This window comes from Antechinus flavipes, chromosome 2 (genome assembly GCF_016432865.1).
Source record: "Antechinus flavipes isolate AdamAnt ecotype Samford, QLD, Australia chromosome 2, AdamAnt_v2, whole genome shotgun sequence".
Lineage (NCBI taxonomy): Eukaryota > Metazoa > Chordata > Mammalia > Dasyuromorphia > Dasyuridae > Antechinus > Antechinus flavipes.
Genome location: NC_067399.1, coordinates 178,835,868 through 178,859,995, shown reverse-complemented (window position 1 = coordinate 178,859,995; position 24,128 = coordinate 178,835,868). Strand labels below are relative to the sequence as shown.

Genomic DNA, 24,128 nt, shown 5'->3' with positions numbered 1-24,128 from the left:
TGAGGTTTATTCTTAATATGAAAAATTGTTTTATGGGATAAACATGCATGCTCAATTTCAACTTAGTTGATATTTTGTTATGAAATTACAAAGTTCTGAAAATGATTAAGTAGTTTTCAATAAGAACATTATAAAAAAAAGAAAAAAGTTCAAGAATGTAAGATAATTTTCCAACAACATACAAAGGAGTGCACATTAAAATTAGGATTCAGAAACATTTACAAGTACTCTTTTTCTTTGGTTTGTATTTTTAATGGCTTTAAGTTTGAATTTTACACATTCATTTATTTATTTGATGAAAATCATTTTGGTATAAAGAACAGAGTTAAAGAAAAAGTTTCTCATCATTTATAAATTACTCAAGTTCAAATAGTTATTTGTGTATATCCCATTAACCTACAACATGACAGCTCTTTGAAAGCAAATGCAAATGTATATCTTATGATCGTCTTAAAGTCAGTCACTGAGCATTTATTAAGCACCTATTATATGCTAAAGACTTTATTACGCTAAAATAGAGATGCATTGAATGGCAAAAACAGCTCCCCTCCCTCAGATACAGAGAGGGACACACATAAAATTTAAAAAATGTAAATAAAACTACATATAAAGTACAAATAGAGATGATGTTCAGTTATTTCAGTCATATCAAACTCTTTGTGACCCCATTTGAATTTTCTTGGCAAAGATACTAGTTTGCCATTTCCTTATCTAGCTCATTTTACAGATGAAGCTAGGGCAAGCAGAGTTAAGTGACTTAACCAGGATCACACAGCCAATAATTGTATGAGGCTAGATTTTAACTCAGAAAAATGAGTGTTCCTCACCATGGGCTCTGCCCCCTATTCACTGTGCCACCTCACTACAAACAGAATAAATAGAAATTAATCTCAGAATAGAAAGTAATCTCAGCTGGGAAGGCAAGAGCAGGAAATATAATTTGAATTGAGTTTTGAGGGAAACTAAGAAGCAAAAGTGAAAAGGAATAACATTCCAGACATAAAAGACAGATTGTGAAGAGATCCAGAAATAGGAGATGAATAGATTCATATGAAGAATAACAAGATCACTCCCCATATGTAATCTGTTGCCAAGTCTGATACCTTCTTTATGTCTTTTATATTCTTCTCCTGTGATCTGATATTACCACCATTCTGGAGTTGCTGTCTACACCTCATGCCTTGGCCTACTGTTAAAGCTTGCTTGGTAGTCTCCCTCTCTCAAGGGTCTTCCCACTCTAGTCTATTTTCCACTTAGCTGTCAAATTAATCTTCCTAATCAGAATTAATCAGTTCTGATCGTGTCATTATCACCACCATCCCCACTCAAAAAATTCCATTGACTCCCTATTATTAACCTCCAGGATCAAATATAAAGTTCTCCGTTTGCTATTCAAAGCCCTTCATAACCTGACCCCCTCCCCATGGACTTTGTATTCCAGGGACACTGGCCTCCTTGCTGTTGCTCACCAAGACCAGTCTTCAAATTTGGGCTATTTTATTCTGTTCTCCATTTCTGGAATGCTCTCCTTGCTCATCTCTGCCTCCTGGGGAGTTCCCTAACTTTCCTCAAGTCCCAGCCCAAATCCCTTCTACAAGAAGTTTTTTTCTGGTGCCCTCTAATTTTAGCTCTTTCCTTCTTGCCTGTCTCCAGTTTATCTGTTAAAAATCTGTGGATTGTCTTTTTCTTTCTACATAATCACAGAGCTCAGTACAGTGCCTGGCAAACAGAATATGCTTAATGGACTAACTGACCACATAGCTGAGATCATAGAGTCTGTGGAATAGAATAAAGGACCAGAAGAGGCCAGGTTATAAAGAGCTTTAAAAGCCAAACTGAGGAGTTTTTATTTGATTCTCAAGGTAATAGGAAGGCTTTGGAGTTTATTTGAGTAGGTGATCACATGGTAAGACTTATACTTCAGGAAGATAACTTTGATAGCTGGGTGAGAGATTAGAATAAGTGGACTTCAGGCAGTGAGGCCAGTTGAAAGAAGATGAAGGTCTGAACCAAAGTGGGGTCTATATGAAAAGAGAGCTTTAGGAGAAGTGCTGTGAAGGTAGAAAGTTAAGACTCAGCAAAGGATTGCATATATGGGTTAAGTGAGAATAAGAAATTGAAGATGATAACAAGATGCTATTCTGGTGGTCCAAGAGGATTGTGGTATCCTTGAAAGTGACAAAAAAAATCTAAATAAATATCTATTGTTTTAAACTCCAATTGTGATGGAGCTGTGGACACTTTTTTTGTTTTGTTTTATTTTGTGGTGACTATCGTGACTTGGACAGATTTAGTTTTTAAAGAGGGGTTTACAAAAAATAGATTATGAGGGTTACAGTTAACTGGGTTATGTAAGTGTCACAGGAAAAATTTTCAAATAAAATAGTTTGCATAGCCAGAAGGAAAAGATGCATTAAGTGGAAACAGTTCAGTAGATTTTATCTGGATCAGAAATGCAGGAGGCCTCAGATAGTGCCAATAAAGGCATTAGCTTCTTGGATTACAACAAATCTGAGGGTACTTAATGCATTTGATTAACATTCTGTTGCATGGTTCAAAGAACTGGTATCCTTGCTAATAGTAGAAATAAAGCTTGGATTTTCTTTTAGAAAATCATGCTTGAGTTAATTTTTATGCATCAGCTGTAAACAATTAATTGAAAAACAAAAGCAGACATGAATTCAATGTGATAATCCTAGTAACTGGGGACCTATATTTCTGACAAATAAGGAGACTGCTCTACCCATGAGCAGCCATTCTTGGGACATACATGACTATAGAATTCTCTTTTTTTGCAGAAATTTATATGAATATTGCAAACTAAAGTGTAAGTGTTCCTTAGAATCAAAAGATTTAGAATGGAAGGAATTCTAGGGATCATCTAATCCAATTTCTTTATGTTAATAAATGAAAATCTTTCACTTCTATAACAAATTTATCTTCTTACAAATATTTATACTTAATTAGAAGCTATTGTTCAGAGGTCGAATGAAATACATAGGCTGACATTAGGATTTATGGTTATTCTACAACTTGTGGATAGAGAAGTTAAAAGACTTGCCCAAAGTCTTTCATAGCTAGACTTTGGAGGTAGTTCTTTTCTTTCTGCTATATCATATATGTAATCATATATATGAGGGTAAATTTACCCTCCACCTGCATAACTTTCTGTTAACACTGTCTTATGTTTCTATCCCAACAGTTTGCAGTTAAGAAAACCTCTCCCACCTGCAGGTTCCAATTGCAACTATTTATCTACATATTCACCACCCATAGAATTTTACACACATTAGCTATAAATATGACTTGCAATTTAAGTCACTGCCCCATTGTATTAAACTTAAATAAGACAATAATATTTAAAGGACTTTTTTTTTCTTTCTACCTTTTCAAATAGAATCTGAGTTAGCACATTTTCCCAAAGTGATCAGTTTATTCTCTTATCTGGTCCACTATTTGTTTTCTAATGAGAGTCATCATTAAGAATGACAAATATGTAACCTAATAGAGTGCTTGGTGACTCTTCTAGGTTTGGGGAAGAATGCTTCTGCTAAGCTTGTTATTAAATACCCTTGAGTTCTTGAACAAAAACAAGGAACAAAAGCCCATTCCTTTAAATTATTTTAATTTGGTCTCTATGTGTCTGATAAGGTAAAATATGATTACATAAAAATTGAAATGTTATAGAAATAAGTATCTAAGGGTGGTTCAATTATTTGCAAATATGGTCCTATCTAAAGAAAAAGGTACTATTGTATATTATATCCTTTGTATGGTATATTCTATCCTAATAGAAAGTGTGGAGGCTCTCAGTAAAATTTCTTCAGTCTTGGAACTCTGGTGTTAGCATCATCAAAATATATGATTTTATATATATTAAGCAAACCTTAAGAGAATGGGGTTGGAGATTGAATTATTAGTTGAAATAAATAAGCAAACAAACCTCAATCATGGCTTTTTAAAGTAAAAAACAAGATGTTCAAGTAAATCTTTTTTTTTTAATTTACCCATAGACATAAATTAGTTTTAAAAACATGTTCTGATCCATGCACTCTAAAATTCAATCGAGAAATGAAAATGGAAATAAATATTTCTTCTCTTGGATTCAAGAGAGAATTAGATAACAGAGCTAAAATGAATTGATTCCTATAAATTTCCTCATGAACTCCCTGAGGAAAAGGATTGTTATTTACCCCTCTTTATATTCCCATTGCTAAACATTAATACCTGTCACATAGTGAGCATTTAATAGTTTTTTGGCTTTTTTTTTTGTTTTTTTGTTTTTTATGGCTAGATTGATGCTATAGATGATAGAGACCTTTAAAGTCTGGGAGATATTTAAAAAAAAAAAAGCAAAATTGAAAGTCTAGAACAAATATAGGTTTTCAACTTTTAAAAATTGTCAAAAAAAATCATGCAATAATCAGATCCAACACATCATCCAAAGATTTGGTGCATTTTTCCCTGTTATCTAACATATATACCCCTTTGCCATCCTTCCTTCATCTTAAGCTGTTCATCTTTATCCATTAATACCAAGCTCAAATATTACCATGAAGTCTTTCTTTAAGTCTTCCAGTGGTGATCCTTTCTCTCCCAGAACAGTTTTTGTATCTTCCTTATGTACTTATTTTTTATCATTTTGTATCATGCTTATTTGTGTGCCTGTGATATCCTTCTGATAGTTGGTGAGGTTATAAGGACACAAATTGTATATTGTTTAATCTTTGTAAGAGCGTATCCCAGTAGTTTGCCAAAAGTATACATGTGGTAGCATTATCTACAGAAATGAATGGGATGTAGTAATAAAAGTAATCGCTAAATCTTATGTTTAAAACACCATTATTTGACATGATAAGTCTAGCACCCAATGACTCTTTATTAATTGTCCAAACTGATTAAGTTAGCTTGGCACAATAAGGAAACCAAGTGAGATTTGAGGTTAGAGAAAGTTGCAAGACCTTTTAGGTTGTCATATTGTATGGGGTTATAGTGTTTCTAAAATTGGCTATTTACATCTAGGTAAGTTAAAATGAGAATAAGAAGAAAAGTAGCTTACCTTGACCTCATCAGTGGAATTAGGAAAAGTTAATGTGTAGATTCCATTAGTGGTAAGGCCTGCTCGGAAAGCCTCAGCACAGTCTCTAAAAATGATTTGCTCTTCTTTAGCCACAAAGGAGTTCTTGGCTGCAAAAATAAATAAATCAACAAACGAGAATAGTTGGGAGGCTTATGGTAAGATAAATTATTTTCTCAAACATTTAGATACTCTTAGATCTTATATATCAATAGCCTCCTCTAATTGTATTTACATTTCTACTTGAAATGAAAAGCAATTGCTTCAATAACAGAAAGAATGAATATATTGCTACTTTTTAATCTTTCAAAAAAGTTATACATTTAAAAAACTATTTTTCTTGTGAACCTCAAAAAATATTTTTGACAACTGTCACTCATCATCAGCTCGTAGTACTGATGATACCTCATATTTAACTTCGATGGGAAGAGAATAAGGTACAAGGTGGGCCCATCTTTAAGAAGATTTAGTTACATAGATATAACAGGGTACTAGCTCAAAGCAGTATCATCTCTAGTACTACCCTAAGGATAAAGTTTTATAGTAAGGTTCCAAAAACACAAAAACAAATTTATATATCTTTTGTATGTTCTTTGTGGTCCAGTACTGAATTCTATAATTTATGATCCAACAAGTAGAGAAAGATGTTTTGTTGGGAAGATGAGCCTTATTTTATTTTAACAAGTTGAGAGCATCGGTGATTAATGGCTAATGAGATGTCAAAGCCTTCAGTAATGGCACTTACAGTTTGGTGCTGTTATCATAGTTAGCAAGCTGTGGACCGTCTCCATCAGATCGTGTTGCTGCTTTTGAAGAACTGAATTGTTTGCCGTGGCTGTCACTAACTGTTTTTCCAGTTCCTCAATTATGGAATTTTGTCTGGATACTAACACTTGAAGCTGGTCTTTTTCATCTTTTATTGATTGCAGCTGAACTGTATGCTTGTCTTCCATATCAAGTACTTTTTTTTCTAGGAAACTTGTGAGAGAAAGCCAGTGTTAGTGTTTTCCAGCTATCACCAGAGTAAAGTACTTACACATATAAACACACAAAGATTAATTTTAATCTAATAACATATTTAGTCAACAGATATTTATTGAATGTGCAAGACATTGTGGAGACATGCCAAAAATTGTAAGACACACTCCTGCCTTCAAGTAGCTTTTAATGTAATTGGTGAGCTAGGCATGATAGTGAAAATAGCATTAAGCTCAGTATGATAATAATTGTTAAGTTTAGAGTTTTGGAGTGTATGTGTGGTGGGAGGAGGGGAGTAATATAGTCAGGGAGGTCCTCATGGAAAAGGAGGAATTTGATTTAAGTCTTTAAAAGTAGGTAAGAATTTAAGCTTTCTCCTTATACCATTTTTGACTGCCTTATTTATCTTAATTTGACTTGCTTTTTTTCCAGAGAATACCATCATACAGAAACTCACATTTAATCTTTCATCTTGTAATTTTGCAACTTACCTTGTTGCTTAAAGAACTTTTATTTTAAAAATATCGCTAAAGCTACATTACAATAAATTATGGTTTGAAGTTGGATATCTTATTTTCCCAAAATAAAATTAACAGCCCTTCACAAATAACATTATAAAAGTGGACTTCAAGACGCTGCTAAATTGGTTTCAGAATAATTTGGTTTATTTACTTGATTTAACAAAGACTATTAGTTAAAAGTAAACTTAATTTTAAACTGGAAGTGTTTCCTGTTAGTTAAAATAGAATGGATGTTTCCAAGTGAGTATTGTTCTTATGTCTACTGAACTTTTAAGAATGTTAATTGTTTCCCCGGAATACACACAAAGGCTTGGTAAGTGTGGTTGACAGAAATTCTTCAAAAATAGGATGTAATAGAAATATTGGATACTTTGACCTTTAATTATAAGGTCTGCTTTCTATGTTTTTTTTTTTTTAATTCCTACATTTTTCAGCAATTAAGCATTCTCTAGTAACTGTAGGGGGAAAAGAAATGAACAAAGGTTCCTTTTGCTCTCAGTCTGTCATTCTAAACTGTGGCATTTGAAAACTGAACAATTATCTTGATCTCAGAATAAAATCCTATTTGTACAAAGGCCATTGATGAAACATTCAGGATACAGAATCAAAAAATGTAAAAATGAACATTGTGTCAGAACCTGAATACAGCTCCTTTTTTACTCTAAAATTTATTACAAATAAAATGTATATTTCATATGAGGGAGGTTTACCTGGCAAAATTTGCTTTTGGAAAAAGAGAAAATCCTCTATTACTGTGACTTTTAGGTTAATTTGTATGTCACCTCTTATTATAATAAAAATAAAAATTATAGTAAGTTCAAATTCAAAACTTATTTTATGGGTCCTTAAAAAATCATTGTCAAATTTTTCAAACTCAAGTTCAGAATGTTACAATCATATCTTATTAACCTTCTGGAGGAAATTTGGGAAGAAAGAATTTTTCCTTAATTGAACACTAGATTTCTTTAATATGGATGTTTATCCATGCACATTCATAAGTATGAGAAAATTAAAATCATTTAAACTTCTTTCTGTTCTCTTCATTTACTCTTGAACTCCTTATAACCTAGCTGCTAAAAATACCATTCTTCTGAAGCTAATAATCTCTTAATTGCTAAATCTAGTTGCTTTTTTAAAAAAGACTTTTTTGTAAATTTCAAAACTGTTGATCACTTTGCCCTTTTTGATATTCTTCTTCCCTGGCTTCTATGACACTTTATCCTCCTGACTTGTCTCCTATCAACAGCCTATTCAAAAATCATGGAGGTGAGGTATGGAATGTTAAATTTGGTGACAAAACAAGTTAGGTTAGTTTGATTGGATTGTATAGTGTATGACAGAGAATATTGTGAAATAAATCTTGAGGTAGGCTTGACTCAAGTTAGGAACGGTTTTAAATATCAAAATAAGATATTCACATTTGTATTGTATCTTAGAGGTAATTAAGAGGCACTGAAATTTCATGAGCAAGGAAATATCACCTGACCAGTTCTTTAGGAAGATTTTTTTGGGTTAGCTTTTTGGAACATAGATTAGGGAAAAGAGGGACTAAAAATAGGGAAGTCAATTGGAAAACAAGTGGAACAATATAAGAGAAAGGTTTTGAAGTCCCAACTAGAATGATTATCATGGAAAGTGAAGGAATGAAACAAATGTGAGAAATATTTTGAACACAGAATCGCCAAGATTTGGCAACTGATTGTATGTAGGTGATAAAGTAGAGGGTGGGAGAAGCAGGGAGCTTGTAAAACTGGAAGAATAGAAAGATAATAGTACAGCAGGAACAGGGAAATATGACAGGGTATACTGAGCATTTAGAAGAAAAGACAGTAAGTTCTATTTTGGAATGTAGAGTTTGAGAAAATGAGAGTGGGCAAGCAGGCACTTAATTTGCAATACAGGATTAGAATTCAGAAAAGATTAAATCCAGTTATATAAATCTATGAGTTAACAACAGAGAAATGATAATTAAACTTATAATATTTGATGAAATCACAAAAACAATAGAGAGAGAACAGTCCTGAGCAGAGATTTGAGGACCACCCAACTACAGTAAAAAAAAGTAGGAGAGTAGGAGAAGGATGATTCAGAACAAATCAAAATCAAAATTTAAATTATTAAGAAACTTGAGTGAAGAGAAAATATTCAAGGCGAAGTAATGGTCAACAGAGCCAAAAGCTGTAAGAAGAATAAGGATTTATCAATTATAAGATTGTTAGTAACCTTGGAAAAAGTAAGAGCTGCAACTGGAAACCAGATTTCCAAGGGTTAAAAAGTTAGCTGAATTTGAGGAAATGGACAAAATGAATGTAAAAGGCTTTTTTCTAAAAGAGAGAGGGGATAACAATTTCTAGTTAAGGAATTGGGAAGAGGAGGTTGGTTTGTTTTCATCATGAAAACTCTAGACATACTTAAAGATAGGGAAAAAACCTATAGATAAGGAGAGATTAAGATGTTTTGGAGAATCTGATGAAAGGGGATCACTTGAAAGAAAGACTAGAGGGAATTAAACATACAAATAAAAAGGACTTAGCGGGAAGCAGAACTACCTCTTCACCATATTTTGGAACTGAAGAAACAAGATGACATGAGATAGAGGGGAAGAGAAAGGAATAAGCATTTATATAATACCTAATGTGTACCAAGTACTGTACTAAACACTTTACAAATATTATCTCATTTGATCCAATATTATCTCATTTGATCCTCACAACAATCTTTCCAGGTAGGAGCTGTTTTTTTGTTTGTTTCTTTGTTTTGTTTTGTTTTTTCCTTTTTGCAATTGAGGAAACTAGGGTAAACAGGGATGAAGTGATTTGTCCAGGGCCACACACCTCATAAATGTCTGAGGCTGAATTGGAACTCCAATTGGATTTCCTGACTTCAAACCCAGCTCTATACACTCTGCTACCTTGCTGCCTTAAAGATACTAACATTCAGAGAATTATAAATCTGGAAATGGAGAAAATCTTAGAGGTCATCTAGCGGAGACTCCTTGTTTTGCAAATGAGGAAACAGGCTTTAGAAGGTTAAATGACTTACTCATAGCCCTCTGTGAGCCCTAATAGAAAATATTGTAACATTGTAATGAGGTTACATCTGAAATTATATAAAATAACATTACTCTGTTTTAGATCCAGTTAGCATTGTCTTATCATTGGCCCCATCAATGGAGGACAGGAGCAATTTCAATTTTGTATCATTAGTATTCATTTACATATTCTCCATTCTTCATTGCACATGAACTTACCTTCAACTATTTGGCATATATAGAATATACCTCTCTCTCACTTTTTGCCTTTGCATAAATGGTATCCAATATCTGGAATATACTTCTTCCTTACTTGTGTCTGTCAGAATTCCTAGCTTCCTTCAAACTAACTCTCATTTGCTGCCACCTTTCCTGATCTCTATTCCCTTATCTAGTTATTGGTACTCTCTCCCTCTTGAAATTACTTTGTGTCTACTTTGTATTTACTTACTTTTGTACATGTTGGATTCCTCACTTGTGCTCTAAGGCAGCTAGTGATGCTTGGGTAGAGTTTTGGATCTGGAATCAGAAGATCTGAGTTCTTCAGATACTTACTAGCAAATCACTTAACCTCTCTTTGCCTCAGTTACCTCAACTGTATAATGAAGATAATTATAGCATCTCACAGGGTTGTTATGAGGATTAAATGTGACAATATTTATAAACAGCACAGCACAATGCCCAATACTTGATAAACATATTTACTCCTCCTCTTTCCATTCCCCTAATAAATGTTGTTTTTTTTTTAATTGAATGAATAACTTTTGAAGTTCTTTTGATTCTGCCTCCATATCAGTTCTTGTGGTTGTTCTTTCTTTTCTGCTCTGGTTATTATAACCATAATTCAAATCAATATCTTTTACTTCAGTTATTCTAGTAATCTTTTAATTGGACTTCTTGATCCTACTATATCCCTTCTTCAGTTTGTCCTCCTCATGTCTGTCCAAGCCTATTCCTATTCCTAGCCTATCACTCTTATCAGATAAAAATATTCAAATGCTTATTGAATAAAGTTTGAATTTTTGGTTCTGATATTCAAGGCTCTTCACAAACTGGCTTCATTTTCCCTACTCATCTCACAGTAGGCCTTTTCCCTTAGTCTACATTTGAGAGAAGTTGGACTACTCTCCCTGATTCTCCCATCTCTTTGCCTTTGTTTCTACCACTTCTTCCCCCATGCCTAGGCAAATATACACAATTCTCATTCATTAAGCTGATCCAAATCTAACTCATTTGTCACTTTCTAAATATCTTTTCAAGGTGAAAGTGATACCTTCTCTTCCAGTGTTTCATATTTTTTTGGATCTTCCTTTCTATTTGATACAATTTTGTTTTTAATAATAATATCTAGTATTTATATAGCATCTTTTGTATGCCAGCACTGTGCTAAACACTTTACAAATATTTCATTTGATCCTCACAACAGATAAATGCTGTTATTATCCCTAGTTTGCAGATGAGGAAAATGAGACAAAAAGAAGTAACTTATCCAGGACCACAAAACTAGAAAGTGTTTAAGCTATGTTTGAACTCAAGACTAATAGATGCCAGGCCTAATAATTGATCTAAACTAGCTACCATGTAGTATATGTGCATCAAAGTTAATTACCCTATCTGTCCTATCCTAACATACACATGTTATGATTCATAGTTATTTTGAGCTCTACTCTGCTCACCTATGCTCCCAATTAAATTGTAGGATTTCTAAGATGAGAATCCCTTTCAGCTCTTTCATTATATTCTAGTGCTTAATTCAAACCTTAAGCATAGTAGGTTTTCAATAAATTGTTGAGTCCACGATTGTCCATTGAATTGAACTTTGATTTCTAACATTGTTTTAAAATCATAGTTTATTTTGTTACCTGTTTTTGTCTTGAAGTTTGGTTATTTCGCTGGTCTGATCTAAGATCTGTTTTTCCAGTTTATTTGTAGAAAGGGAATGTTCCAAAAGCTGAAGTTCAAGTCGGGTTGTCTGATTCAGTACCTAGATGAACAAAAATAAAATGTAGAATTCTCTTGAGAATTCTGCAAAGCTAGCTGCCCTTTTATTAATTTTTATTCCTAGAAATGAAAAGTGTTACTTGAAATACATATTTATCCAATATTGTCTATTTTTTATCACTCTAATACTGAATCAAAGCAAACATTTTATGAAGTCTTATTTTCAGTAGAGTATATTAAATAATAATATCTCTTTACATTGTCTTAAGAAAATGTTTTTAGTTTTGTTTTGCCCATGATGTTATGGCAAGTAAGTCCTAGTGTATAAAGCACTAGACTTGGAGTCAGGAAGACCCAAGTTCAAATCCAGTCTCAGACACTTTCTATGCCACTTTAGGTAAATCATTTCAGGGAACGGAAAGTAAAGGAATGATCATTTATATAGTACCTACTTTGAACAAGCTTATCATGTAATAGGTACTATAATTATCTATATTTTACCTTTATTAGCACCAATTTGCTCTATAGAAAAAAATGAAAATATCTTCAGTAAATATGTCCATTGAAAATGGATATATTTAGAATGTAGAAAAATTTACATTTGAATGAGATAAGGAATGCTTTTTCTTTAATTTCAACTGAATTTAAAAGGATGACTTTTGTTCAGTACAGAATATATTATATACAACATGTAGTCAGCATTTCATTGAAAATATTTCCTCATTTGTGTTTCTTTGGCCATATTTTTTTTAATAATTAAAAAAAATAAAATCCCCATCAATTAGGAAATAATAAAATTGCCATAAAAAGTTGATTTTTTTTTCTGCTTTGTGGGAAGTACAGATGTATATTCTCTAGACAATATTACTTTTCTCATTGTATTCAAATATCTCTGCAGACTTTTTTAATTCATCAGTATTTGGCTACTGTTGGCAGGAAGAATTGGTTACTCACATCCTCTCAGTTAATGGTCATTCAGGACATGATTTCACACTTAAGTGTAATTCATAATTGTTGCCAAAGAATCCGTCCTTGAAAGAGCAATTGTTTGGTTTATACCTTTATGTTGTTAGCTAAACCCTTACCCTAGTCACAGAGAGACAATGTACCATTTCAGGGATGGTCTTGTACTTCAAAGCAAAAAGAAATCAAGTTGATACCATAAAAATCTTATTGTGAATGAATAAAGCCATTCCAACACAATGGTTTTGCTTTTGTTATTGACACCTGGGATGTAGATTTAGTCTACTTCTAATTTGGGCCTAAACATTTTACCGTGTAGAATTTTAAAGGGAAATGGGAAATCACATCATTTTCTTAAGAGTTTCCAATTCTATGAAATGTTCCTATTTTGGTACAAGATCTAGAAACTGAGATTAGTATTAATTCACTTGCCCTATCTGAATTATGCATTTTAAAAATCCACATCAAAAATATCTAAATGATTTGTTAATATTTCTTGAAAATTATCAACTCTTCAAGAATTTTCATAATGGATCATTTTTGTTCACTATTTAAGAAAGTAATATACAACTTTTCCTGACCTTTTCAACTATTAGAATTCTCCCTCTCATATTCATACTGGTTTGTATTTTTTATTAGGCAGCTAAGTGATGCCTTGGGTCAAATGTTAGATCTGAATTCAGATCTAGTCCCACACTAACCTAGCTATGTGACTTTGATCAAGTCGTTTCACCTATTTTTACCTCAGTTTCCTCATCTGTAAAATGAGGACTAATGATAGCATCTACCTCACAGGGTTAATGTGAAGATCAAACCTTATTTGTAAAGTACCTACAGCAGTACTTGGCACATATTAGACTGTATATACAAATGCTTGTTCCTTTCCCTTCCTCTTGATTCCTCCTCACTTTTGTTCCAAACTCTAGTGAAGAAGCAATCCACGTTTTGTAATTTGAATGAATTTTCTTTAAATATATTACCTTAAATTTACATCAAAATAGTTTTGCCATTTCTGTGCTTTAGCATTTCTGCTTTTCTTAACCAAAAGTATAGTACAGTGGTCAGATTTTAATTTGAAAGAAGAAGATGTGTGAATCCCTGTTCTTTCAGTATGACACTAAATACATGTTTAATCTCTCTGGGCCTCGATTCTTTATCTGTGAAAATGAGGGGTTTGGCGTAGATGGCATCCAAGATTCTTTCCAACTCTATATCTGCAATCCAATGATCTGTGATCTCAAAATAATTTTGTAATATGTGAACTTGGAGATTTCATTGTGCGTTTCTTTCCTAAAGCATTTATACAACTTCTCAAAATGTAATAAAACCCAGCCCAAGTTTCTGAGACTTCTGTTTTGGCCCTTTTCCCAAAACAGACATGTCCCCCTTTTCTATCTTTCAACCAGTGTACTGTGTATTAACAAAACATTCCCTGTAGATGCCATAGTATCAGTTATTTAATCAGCATTTATTAAGCACCAGAAATGTTTGGGGCATTGTGCTAAATGTCAGGATTACAAAAATTGAAACTATTCCTCCTTCAAGTAGCTTACATTTTGTGTGTGCATGAGGGGGCAGAGAGGAAGTGACATATAATTTGTACACATAGATGTAAATATAGAATAAAGACAAGATAGTGTTAATGGGGAATCTTTCTCAGGCATCAGGAAATTTCTCATGAATGCAGTAAGCTAAGATTTCAAAAAATAACCTTGTCATGGTACCCTTATCAATGATTGCTTTTTATATCAGTAATTTCATGGTATAAAAAACTCTGGATGGGAACATTTTCTTTACCTGACAAAGATCAGCCTTATTCAGTAATTTACAATGTCAGTTCTTTAAAGACTCAGGACTAAGTCTAAAGACTAAGGCCTCTGAGAGATAAGATGAATTGTCCAATATGTGTCAAAGACAAGAGGAGAACTTAAAACTTAACTTTTCCTGACTTCTGGCCCTTTACCAATTAAGCCATGCTATATTTTCAATGACTTTTAAAGCATCTGAATTATGGAATTTCATAAATCTACATCTACATTATTATTCTCAAAGAAGTCAAGTTCAGTAAAGCTGGCTTTTTTCACAATCTTATTAGTTTCCAATTCAAAGTGAACCATCAGAAGCTATCTTTAAGCTTTTTCTTAGAGACTTAAGCCAAACATATATCTTACATATAAATGTTTGCCTTTTCATACTTAGGTATACTATCTGATACTTGTTGAGACTTTCATGTTTGAAAAAAAAACCACAAAAACTGATTTTTAAAAATTTGTTATATTCATTTTGTGTACTATTTCAGTGTTATAACTGAGTTGTAATTCTTTAGTCAAATTCATTCTAGCCTGCCTATTAATAAATTGGCTATACCAATTGACTAAGATTGAGAGAATTTCCAACTTCTGGACTTAGTTCAAATTTGAAGTTTATAATCAATGAAGATTAAATAAGCAAAATAGAAAATCTTGAAAACTTGGAGCTATCCTTTCTTACCACTATTCACTTATAATCATGTAATCTAGAAAACATGGTGATGTTGTATGTATTAGAGTTCAGTTTATATATGCATTTATTTAAATAAACAAAAATATAGATGCTATTTGGGCATTCTATTTTAAATATGTGGTCATTCAAATTATGTTAAAAAAAAAAAAAGTACATTGTCACAAAATAGCCATGGAATCATAATTCGGTTATTTATATATGAATCCATTTAAAGTTTTTTTCTGATTTTAGTTTAGACTTTGTTTCTTCAAATTACTGTAAAGTCATACTGCATCATCCATACAATGATATATTTACAGTGCGTGAAGCATTTGTGATTAAAATTTCTTACTTACTTGGGCTTCAACATCTGTTAGTTTTCGAGTCTGCTCAGCTGTTTGATTTAATAGGTTTGTTCCTATTTCAATCATTACTGCAGTCTGATTCTGTACAGCATTCTGTTGTATCTCTACCATTTCTTTCTTCATATTATCCTGGATATAATTCTCAAGCTGTAGTAAAAAAAAAAAAAATTAAGGCAGTCAGATTTTTTTTTTTATTATTTCAGCTTTAGAGCTCACATGATCATAAATCTTATTTTCAAATATTTATCATAGGATCATAGAATTAGAACTAGGAGGCACTTCCATGGTCAACCAATCTAACCCATTTATAGTGATATTGAGACACAGAAAGACTAAAACTTGACTTAGGTCACATGGTTAGAAATAGCAGAGCCTTCCTTAGGACAGAGTTCAATCCAGAACTGCTCTCATCCTTTTATGCTCTTTTGTCATCATAAAGGTTTTTTGATTTGCTGTAGTTTGAAGTCTTGACTTATGAAGGCCATTTTCAAGTATATTTTTTGGTATGAGCATTTCAAATCACTGAATTATAGCACTGCATTTTTAGGGGGAACCTCAAAAGTCTTCTAGTCCAGTCCTGACCAATATATGACTCTCTTTTTTAAGATCTCTACTCAGTGGTCATCTAGCCTCTACTTGAAGTCTTCACTACTTATTCTTTAAAACAACAAAAATAATTTGTTGATATCAAGATCAAGATCAAGATCATAAAAAATCAAGATTTTTTTATCCAATTGAGGGGGGAAGATGCAACGCTTTGGAAATTTACTATGTATTTACAGGTTTGTGGGGGGGGAGTGACAAAAATATATTAGGTTGGTTGTATTCCTCTCATGGCATCTTCTTAAATTAAAATAACCAGTTATTCTTTTCATACCATTACATGATAATCAATAAATGTTTTGAACTTTAAATTAAGTGGGGAAAAAATACTTAGCCTCAGGCTTTTGATTCACAGTCCAGCTCCCTGCTCCAAACCAATACTACTTAAATTCCCTCAGAGGGACCATTCTGTAACGATTGGCAACAACTACTTGTTTTCTTACCAACCCCAAACCTCTGACCATGTCTTGGCCATCTTCTTTTCATGTTTCTTTTGTGTATAGTTACCCAAATTAATATTAACATTGCTTCTGGAAAAGGTGTGTCAGTTAACTGTGTGTTTACCATCTATTTACCATCTCTGCAAACAAAATAATCCTTCTCTGGTCACCACTCACAAATGTGTTGGCTTTCTCTATTAGAATGTAAACTCCTGAATGACAGGGATAGTATTTTATTTTAATGTTTAATAAATTCTTTTTCATTCATTCATTCACTTTATATGTATATTCATCTACTCTTTAAAAACATGAGTTATTTAAAATTAACCTGAACTACTGAAATTGTGTTTAATTTTGTTTCTAACAAACTGAAATATTAGATTTAACATCTGATTCCTATAATGGATTTGAAATGTCATATATTTTTCCTTTTAACCCAACTTTGGGATTAAAATAAGTTATGACCTTAAGAGAAATGTTTGATAAATGCCTTGAAAATGAGGTGAAAGAACAACAAATTTAAATTGTTAAGACTTGGGATTCAGAGAATTAGTAACAATCCTATCTCTGCTACTAACATACATTTGTGACCTTGCACAACTCCTTGTGTCTGGGTCAGTTTAGTCCTTTGTAGTAGCACCACAGTGAAGCCTGTTTATTCCAGCAAAGAATAGTCTGGCTTGTATTGATGATGTTTTACTTAATCTTTTCTCACAGTACTTCCTGCCTCTTTCCCCCATGTATTGCCTCAGTACTAAGGCAGGCGCAGGCCTAAGTTAGATCTCTGTCCCTTTCCGCTTCTTCCATTTTCATGAATGAAACAAAACAAAACAGAAACCCAGAATCAGCCCATTGAGATTTCTTCTCTTCCTAGGGAAAAGATTTGTCAGATCTCCCTAGCTTCATTAGATACTATAGTCTTATTTTAAATGATCCCTCTACCAATACTTGGTTGCTTTTTAAATGAATTCAGTTTAACAAATATTTATGAAATACCTAACAATGTGCCAAATATTGTGCTAAATTCTGGGTCTATTTTGATACTTAAATGTATTTGTGAACTCCTAAAGTTGCTTCTCTTCTGACCAAAAGGTGAACAATAAATTTCTCCCAAAGACCTTCCTATAAAGGAAGAGGGCTTAGAACTTTCCAGGTAATGTTCTGTTTTCTATCAGTTTCTATGACATAGAATATAGTATTATATGGGTATTACTTCTGTCTGTTCAAATTTGCAACCTATCCTTATCTTTCCATTCTGTAAAAGTTATGTCTATGGATTTATCCACAACAGAGATTTCATCCATAGTTAGGGTAGGGATAAAATTCTTTAGCCTTCTCTACATAACAAAGCTACTAGTGGAACTTGTGAACTGGCTGTCATTTGTCCCCTATTATCACTATATAATCTGTCCACATCTTTTTCTGGTCATTTTCATGAATAATACCTTTTATTCAGCTTTCCTACAAGTTTTTTAAAATAACATGATGTGAATTACTTGCCTATAGTGTACCTTTTCCTTACTTTTTGATTAATCTATAACTTTTATTCTTTGGACATGTTGGAATTCCATGTTTTATAGATAAATTTTGCCACTTTAAAAATATTGTTGGACAGTTAGGTGGCACAGTGGATAGAGCACCAGCCCTGAAGTCAGGAGAACCTGAGTTCAAATCTGGTCTCAGACACATAACATTTCCTGGCTGTGTGACCCTGGGCAAGTCACTTAACCCCAATTGCCTCAGGGGAAAAAATAATTAATAATAATAATAATAATATCATTGTTGTTAAAAAGATAGTCATTTGAGCAATATTGTAAAATCAAACAACTTCAAAAGCCATAACTGATTTACACAGTGACCAATCAGCAATTTTAGAGGACTAATAATGAAGTATGGCACCCTTCCTAATAGAGAACTGACAGATGCAAGGTGAAGATTGAGACATTTATGTTTTGGACATTCAATTCAATTTAGTAAATATTTATTAAGTGTTTTCTATGTGCCAGACACTGTGCTAAATATTGTGGCTACAAATTAGAAAAAGAAATAGTTCCGGCCCTCAAGAAGCTGATAATTTAAATAGAAGACAATATACAGAAAGAAGCTGAAAAGAGAAAGGAAGGAAGAGCAGAAGAGGGGTACCAAGATGTGTGTAGGGGAGAGTGCAGAAGGTGGGATAATCACTTGTAAAAACTGATAGAAAACAGAATATTACCTGGAAAGTTCGAAGCCCTCTTCCTTTATAGGAAGTCTTTGGGAGAAATTTATTGTTCATCTTTTGGTCAGAAGAGAAGCAACTGAAGGAGTTGAGAATATTGAGTATCAAAACTTGAGTCAGTCTGTATGTATGGTCATATGATTTCAGGTGATTAGTCTATCTTGGTAGAAGCATTAGATGCAAGGTAGTGGAAACGAAGAAAATGCCATTAATACAAAATGATGATTGCACATGGCTAATCAAGTATTTATTCTGATTGAATACAAATATATTTTACAAGTAGGTTTTTTCCCAAGTGGGAAAGGTGGAAGGAGGGAAAATAGATTTTTCATTGGGAAAAAATCACCTCACGATTATGACAAATTCTTAAGTAATGAGACTTTTTATTGAATATAGAATATACATAAAAAAACTAATAATTTACCATCCTCTATAAAATTTCAAAAATGAGTTAATATTCTAATCTGATTCTTGAATTTCTAGATTTATTCATATCTTTTTTAAAAATTCTAGTTATAAGATTAGAAGGGAAGCAATAAACTGGGAAAACATTTTTATAGTCAAAGGTTCTGATAAAGGCCTCATTTCCAAAATACATAGAGAATTGACTTTAATTTATAAGAAATTAAGCCATTCTCCAAATATATCCAGCCATTCTGGAGAGCAGTTTGGTACTATGCTCAAAAAGTTATCAAACTGTGCATACCCTTTGATCCAGCAATGCTACTACTGGGCTTATACCCCAAAGAGATATTAAAGAAGGGAAAGGGACCTTATATGCACGAATGTTTGTGGCAGCTCTCTTTGGAGTGGCCAAAAACTAGAAATTGAGTAGATGCCCATCAGTTGGAGAATGGCTGAATAAATTGCGGTATATGAATATTATGGAATATTATTCTTCTGTAAGAAATGACCAACAGGATGATTTCAGAAAGGCTTGGAGAGACTTACATGAACTGATGCTGAGTGAAATGAGCAAGACCAGGAGATCATTATATACTTCAACAACAATACTATATGATGATCAATTCTAATGGATGTGGCCATCCTCAGGAATATAATGAACCAAACCAGTTCCAATGGAGCAGTAATGAATTGCGCCAACTACACCCAGGGAAAGAACTCTGGGAGATGACTGTGAACCACTACATAGAATTCCCAATCCCTCTATTTTTGTCCACCTGCATTTTTGATTTCCTTCACAGGCTAATTGTACAATATTTCAAAGTCCGATTCTTTTTATACAGCAAAATAACTGTTTGGACATGTATACTTATATTATATTTAATTTATATTTTAACATATTTAACATGGTCATCCTACCATCTGGGGGAGGGGGTGGAGGGAAGGAGGGGAAAAATTGGAATGAAAGGTTTGGCAATTGTAAGTGCTGTAAAATTACCCATGTATATATCTTGTAAATAAAAAGCTGTAATAAAAAAATAAAATAAAATAAAAATTCTAGTTAGAATAACCTAGTTAATATCTTTTACACTTAACATGATACTGCTGATCTCTGTGACTTTTCAGAGGCCATCCTCCTATATCTTAGCTGTACTCTATCTTTTCCATCTCATTTTATAATCCTTCGCTTCCCTTAAATCTGGTACTACCCTCACAAGGAAAAACCTTGTCTGAGACCCCTATTTGTTAGTATTCTTGTTCTCTTCAAATTAGCTTGCATTTAACTATCTGTTTTGCATGATGTATCTCTTAATATTTAATTCAATGAGTATTTATTAAATGTCTACTATGTCCCTATGGCTGTGGTAACCACAGGGGATAGAAAAACAAAATAGGGAACAGTCCCTGTCCTCAAAAACCTTAAATTCTACAGAAGAAATATAATATATTCACAGATAAGTAAATATAAAGTAGATACAAGGGAAATGATGGTAGAGTACTAACAAATGTAATGGCTTGAAATTTTCAGTAACAAGGGATTCCCAAAAATGGAATTAAATAAGGAAAACATAGAAGTAACTGAATAACAGTACATAACTGCTCAACTTGGAATCAGAAAGTTCATCCAGCTTCACACACTTACTAATGGCGTCACTTAACTTCTGCCTCAGTTTGTTCAGCTGTAATATGAAAATGTAATAGCACCTACTTCATTTGTTGTTATGAGAACAAAATGAAATGATAAATGTAAATTGCTTATCTCATTTGGCATGTAATAGCATTTAAAAAAACATGTACTACTTTTGTCAGAAATCCTCAAGGATTGACTTATAATCTATGGATTATCAGATGCAGTAGAATATCTTCTGGCCCGGGGAATAATTAGCTTCTCATAAAAAAGGTGATGAACTAAAAAAATACTTTTTCAAAAGTGTTGAATAACAATACCAGTGACATGACCCTTCCATTTGAGACCTACTTCCAAATTGACATCAATTTGTTAATTCTTTGAGCTTTCTCAGTTTTATTAAGCTCTCTTCTTTCCATTTTGAACATAAAAACTGAATATTAAATTTTTAAAAAATATATTATTGAGATGAAAAAATATTTATACCTATGACATCCCTCTAATCTTACAGTCTTGTCAGGAAAGAAAAGGAAATTAGTCTCATGTGACCTGTTTCTTTTCATGAAGACATACTATCTCTTAGTTATGATTACCTCATTTTTTCTTTCTTAAATATATATCCTAAATATACATTTTATAAAATATAGAATGCATTTTATATATTCCTATTCTATGTTTTATAATTGTTCCAGTAATTAAAATCAAAGTCACCAGATTATAATTTGAAGTAAGTCTATAGCTAACATCTTAACTAAGTCACTGTCTAATACTTTTTGGAGTTGATATAGTAACCCTAAAAATAGATTTTATCTAACTAGGAAATAAAGTTTTAAAAACTGGATTAAAAACAAATAGATTTTAAAATACCATAGTAAAGTATTTTTGAACAACATAGAAAATGTTTAAATATAAAATTTTCCCTCATTTTTTCTTCCAAATGTTCTGAATTATCAAATTTGACAGAAAAAAAAATAACTTGATTTGCCAAAATGATAGTGCCAGATTAGTCACATTACAGCATTTCTCCATCTATCTTTCTTCATGGCCAAGATTATTATCATTAGTTTTTACTGCAAAGGAAAAAAAAAAAGTAATCTTATAATTGGCAAGAGAAAGAAAAACATGAACAGTTATTTAAATGAAATATATCTTCAACTTTGAGTGTTTTATATTTGTCCCTTACCAACTCATGGTGCTAGGTGAATGACAGCTTCTATCTAAGCAAATTATAACTTTGTTATATGTTTCTATTAATTAGTTTTGTCTATGTGATTGACAAATTAACAAACCCTCTGAGATTTCCTTTAGAAACATCTTTTCTACCATGTAAAATTAGAAACAAGACATCTCAATTTGTAATTGGGGTTTTATAGAACTAAAGGACTTTCTTGGATTAATTTTTTTTTCAGTAGACATTTGATAAATACCTACTCTGTGTAAAGGATTTTGCTCATTTGTTCAAGATAAAGTATTTGCTACATATGTATCATGGATACACACTATGAGAAATACAAAATAAATATAATAAATAGCCCCTTCTCTACAAGAATTTTTAATCTAAGTGAAACAACCTAAAATTCATCATCTTAAGTCATAGAAATATTAATGATGGTACCCCGAAATTCAAATGAAAGGAAAAGGTTACAAGTTCTCTCTTTTACTGGGCACAAGATATGGTTCAAATTTTTAACCAGGCATGCAAAAAAAAACAAAGAAAGCACATAACACAAAACTGATAAAGTACAAGGAAAGATATACAGATATAGATAGACAGATATGCTAATTGACCACTGACTTTCTCTGTGACCACCAGTTTTTTGGGTCTTTTTAATTCCAACATGCCTCAATAAATGAGAATTATTTTTCTTAAGAGCACTTCAAAGGAAATATGCTTTGACTTTCATGTTTTTGTTTGTTTGTTTTTTACCACTAAATTGACCTGGTAGAGTGAAGAGTATGATATTTCCTTCATAATGGTAGGACCTTATATTTGGGGATACAGTGTTTCTCTAGTGGGCTACCATGGCCATCAACTTTCAGAAAAAGTTTTACAAGAAAGCTGGTCTTCCAGTTGGTCTGATAGGAAGCCCATTGAGGCAGGTAACTGAGAAAAAACAATAATTATGAGTATCTTGCTAAAACTAAAAAAAAATGCACAAATGATTATGACAAATACCAAGCAGCATTTTTTCTCCCCCAACTTTTCTGAATTCCTAGGGTAGTAGTGATTGTCAATATTCCTGAAACTTTCCCCACCATTAGCATTAATGGAGTGAATCACCTTGGTAGAAGGCAGCCTTTAGCTCTCAAGATCTGATTGTTCCATCTGCCCACTCACCAGAGATTCATAGCACTAAAAAGTTGCAAAATTGATGAAGTTTTCTATGAAGAAATTATTCTTTTTTTAAATTATAGAATTTAGAGCTATATAGAAGGGACTTTTGTTCAAGCCCTACATTTTCCAGATCCAGAAACTGGGACCCAGAGAAGTTTAATGACATCTAACAAGTAAGGAATGTAGCTCATAGTCAGTGTTGGAATCTGACCCATGATTGTGATTTTTGCTTTTGTTTAAGCCACATGTAACGATAAGCTTATAATTTCCATTATTTGTTTTCACTTACTAAATATATTTAGCTACTCTACATCAATATCCATTCATCCATAAGCACTACACAGCCTACTTTGCTATTTTAAGTTATAAGTTCAAATTAAGATTTTTAGGATCAGGGATATTCTGAATAAACACTTTTTGACCTCTAAGGTTCTTTGTTCCCCATTGTGAAGAGCATCTGAAACTTTTTTTGACAGCAACCATATGGAAAGTGGAAAAACTGAACTTTCTTCTTTCTCTGACCTATTAACTTATTCTGACCTAAAGATTTTTATGGGCTAAAACCATTGTACATTCAACCAGTATTTGGTGGTATATACAGAGATGTGAAACAGAAGAAACTAGAAACTGGGTAGATTTGCTCCACAGTGTTTCTTGTAAAAAATTATTTGTTTTTATTGTCTTATTTAGAATTATAGAGGGTCAGAGGGTAAGTTTTGTCCTGATCTTCTCTTGATGCTTACCCTATAATGAACTCTCATCCCTAGGAGAACCCCTATCCAAGTGACATTTTAAAAAAGGGGAGCAATGACACTTCAAACATAGACAGTTTGTGTAATGATTGCTGGAAACATACAATAAATCTTCAGAGAAATTTAGTTCAGAGTAACTGGATTTCCCAAATGCTTCAAGTCCTAAGAATGACTTCATTGCTAAGCAAATATAAATCACCTAGTTCTCAAATTATTACATATCCTGAAATCTTGTAAAGAAATAGTACACGAAACATTTATCTTCTCATTTTTCATATCTTCCCACTAACAATGCATGAATGAGTTTTTATTGATCTTTCATTGTTTATAAGTTCCATAATAATTCATTAATGAGGGAAGGAGAGAGAATAAGCATTTATATATCACTACA

At 32.5% G+C, this 24,128-nt stretch overlaps 2 protein-coding genes across 3 annotated transcripts in view; one reads left to right on the top strand and one right to left on the bottom strand.

Annotated features, from left to right (window-relative positions):
• MCPH1 (microcephalin 1) overlaps window positions 1-24,128 on the top strand; it is a 332,832-nt gene that overhangs the window by 176,674 nt on the left and 132,030 nt on the right. The gene's annotated exons all lie outside the window — the stretch shown is intronic.
• Window positions 1-24,128, bottom strand: part of ANGPT2 (angiopoietin 2) — an 81,112-nt gene that overhangs the window by 13,685 nt on the left and 43,299 nt on the right. The window contains exons 2-5 of the mRNA XM_051975990.1: window positions 15,349-15,504; window positions 11,470-11,591; window positions 5,823-6,055; window positions 5,060-5,187 (exon numbers count right to left, since the gene is read on the bottom strand). Of these exons, the coding sequence (XP_051831950.1) occupies window positions 5,060-5,187; window positions 5,823-6,055; window positions 11,470-11,591; window positions 15,349-15,504 (639 nt within the window). The remainder of the gene's footprint in view (window positions 1-5,059; window positions 5,188-5,822; window positions 6,056-11,469; window positions 11,592-15,348; window positions 15,505-24,128) is intronic.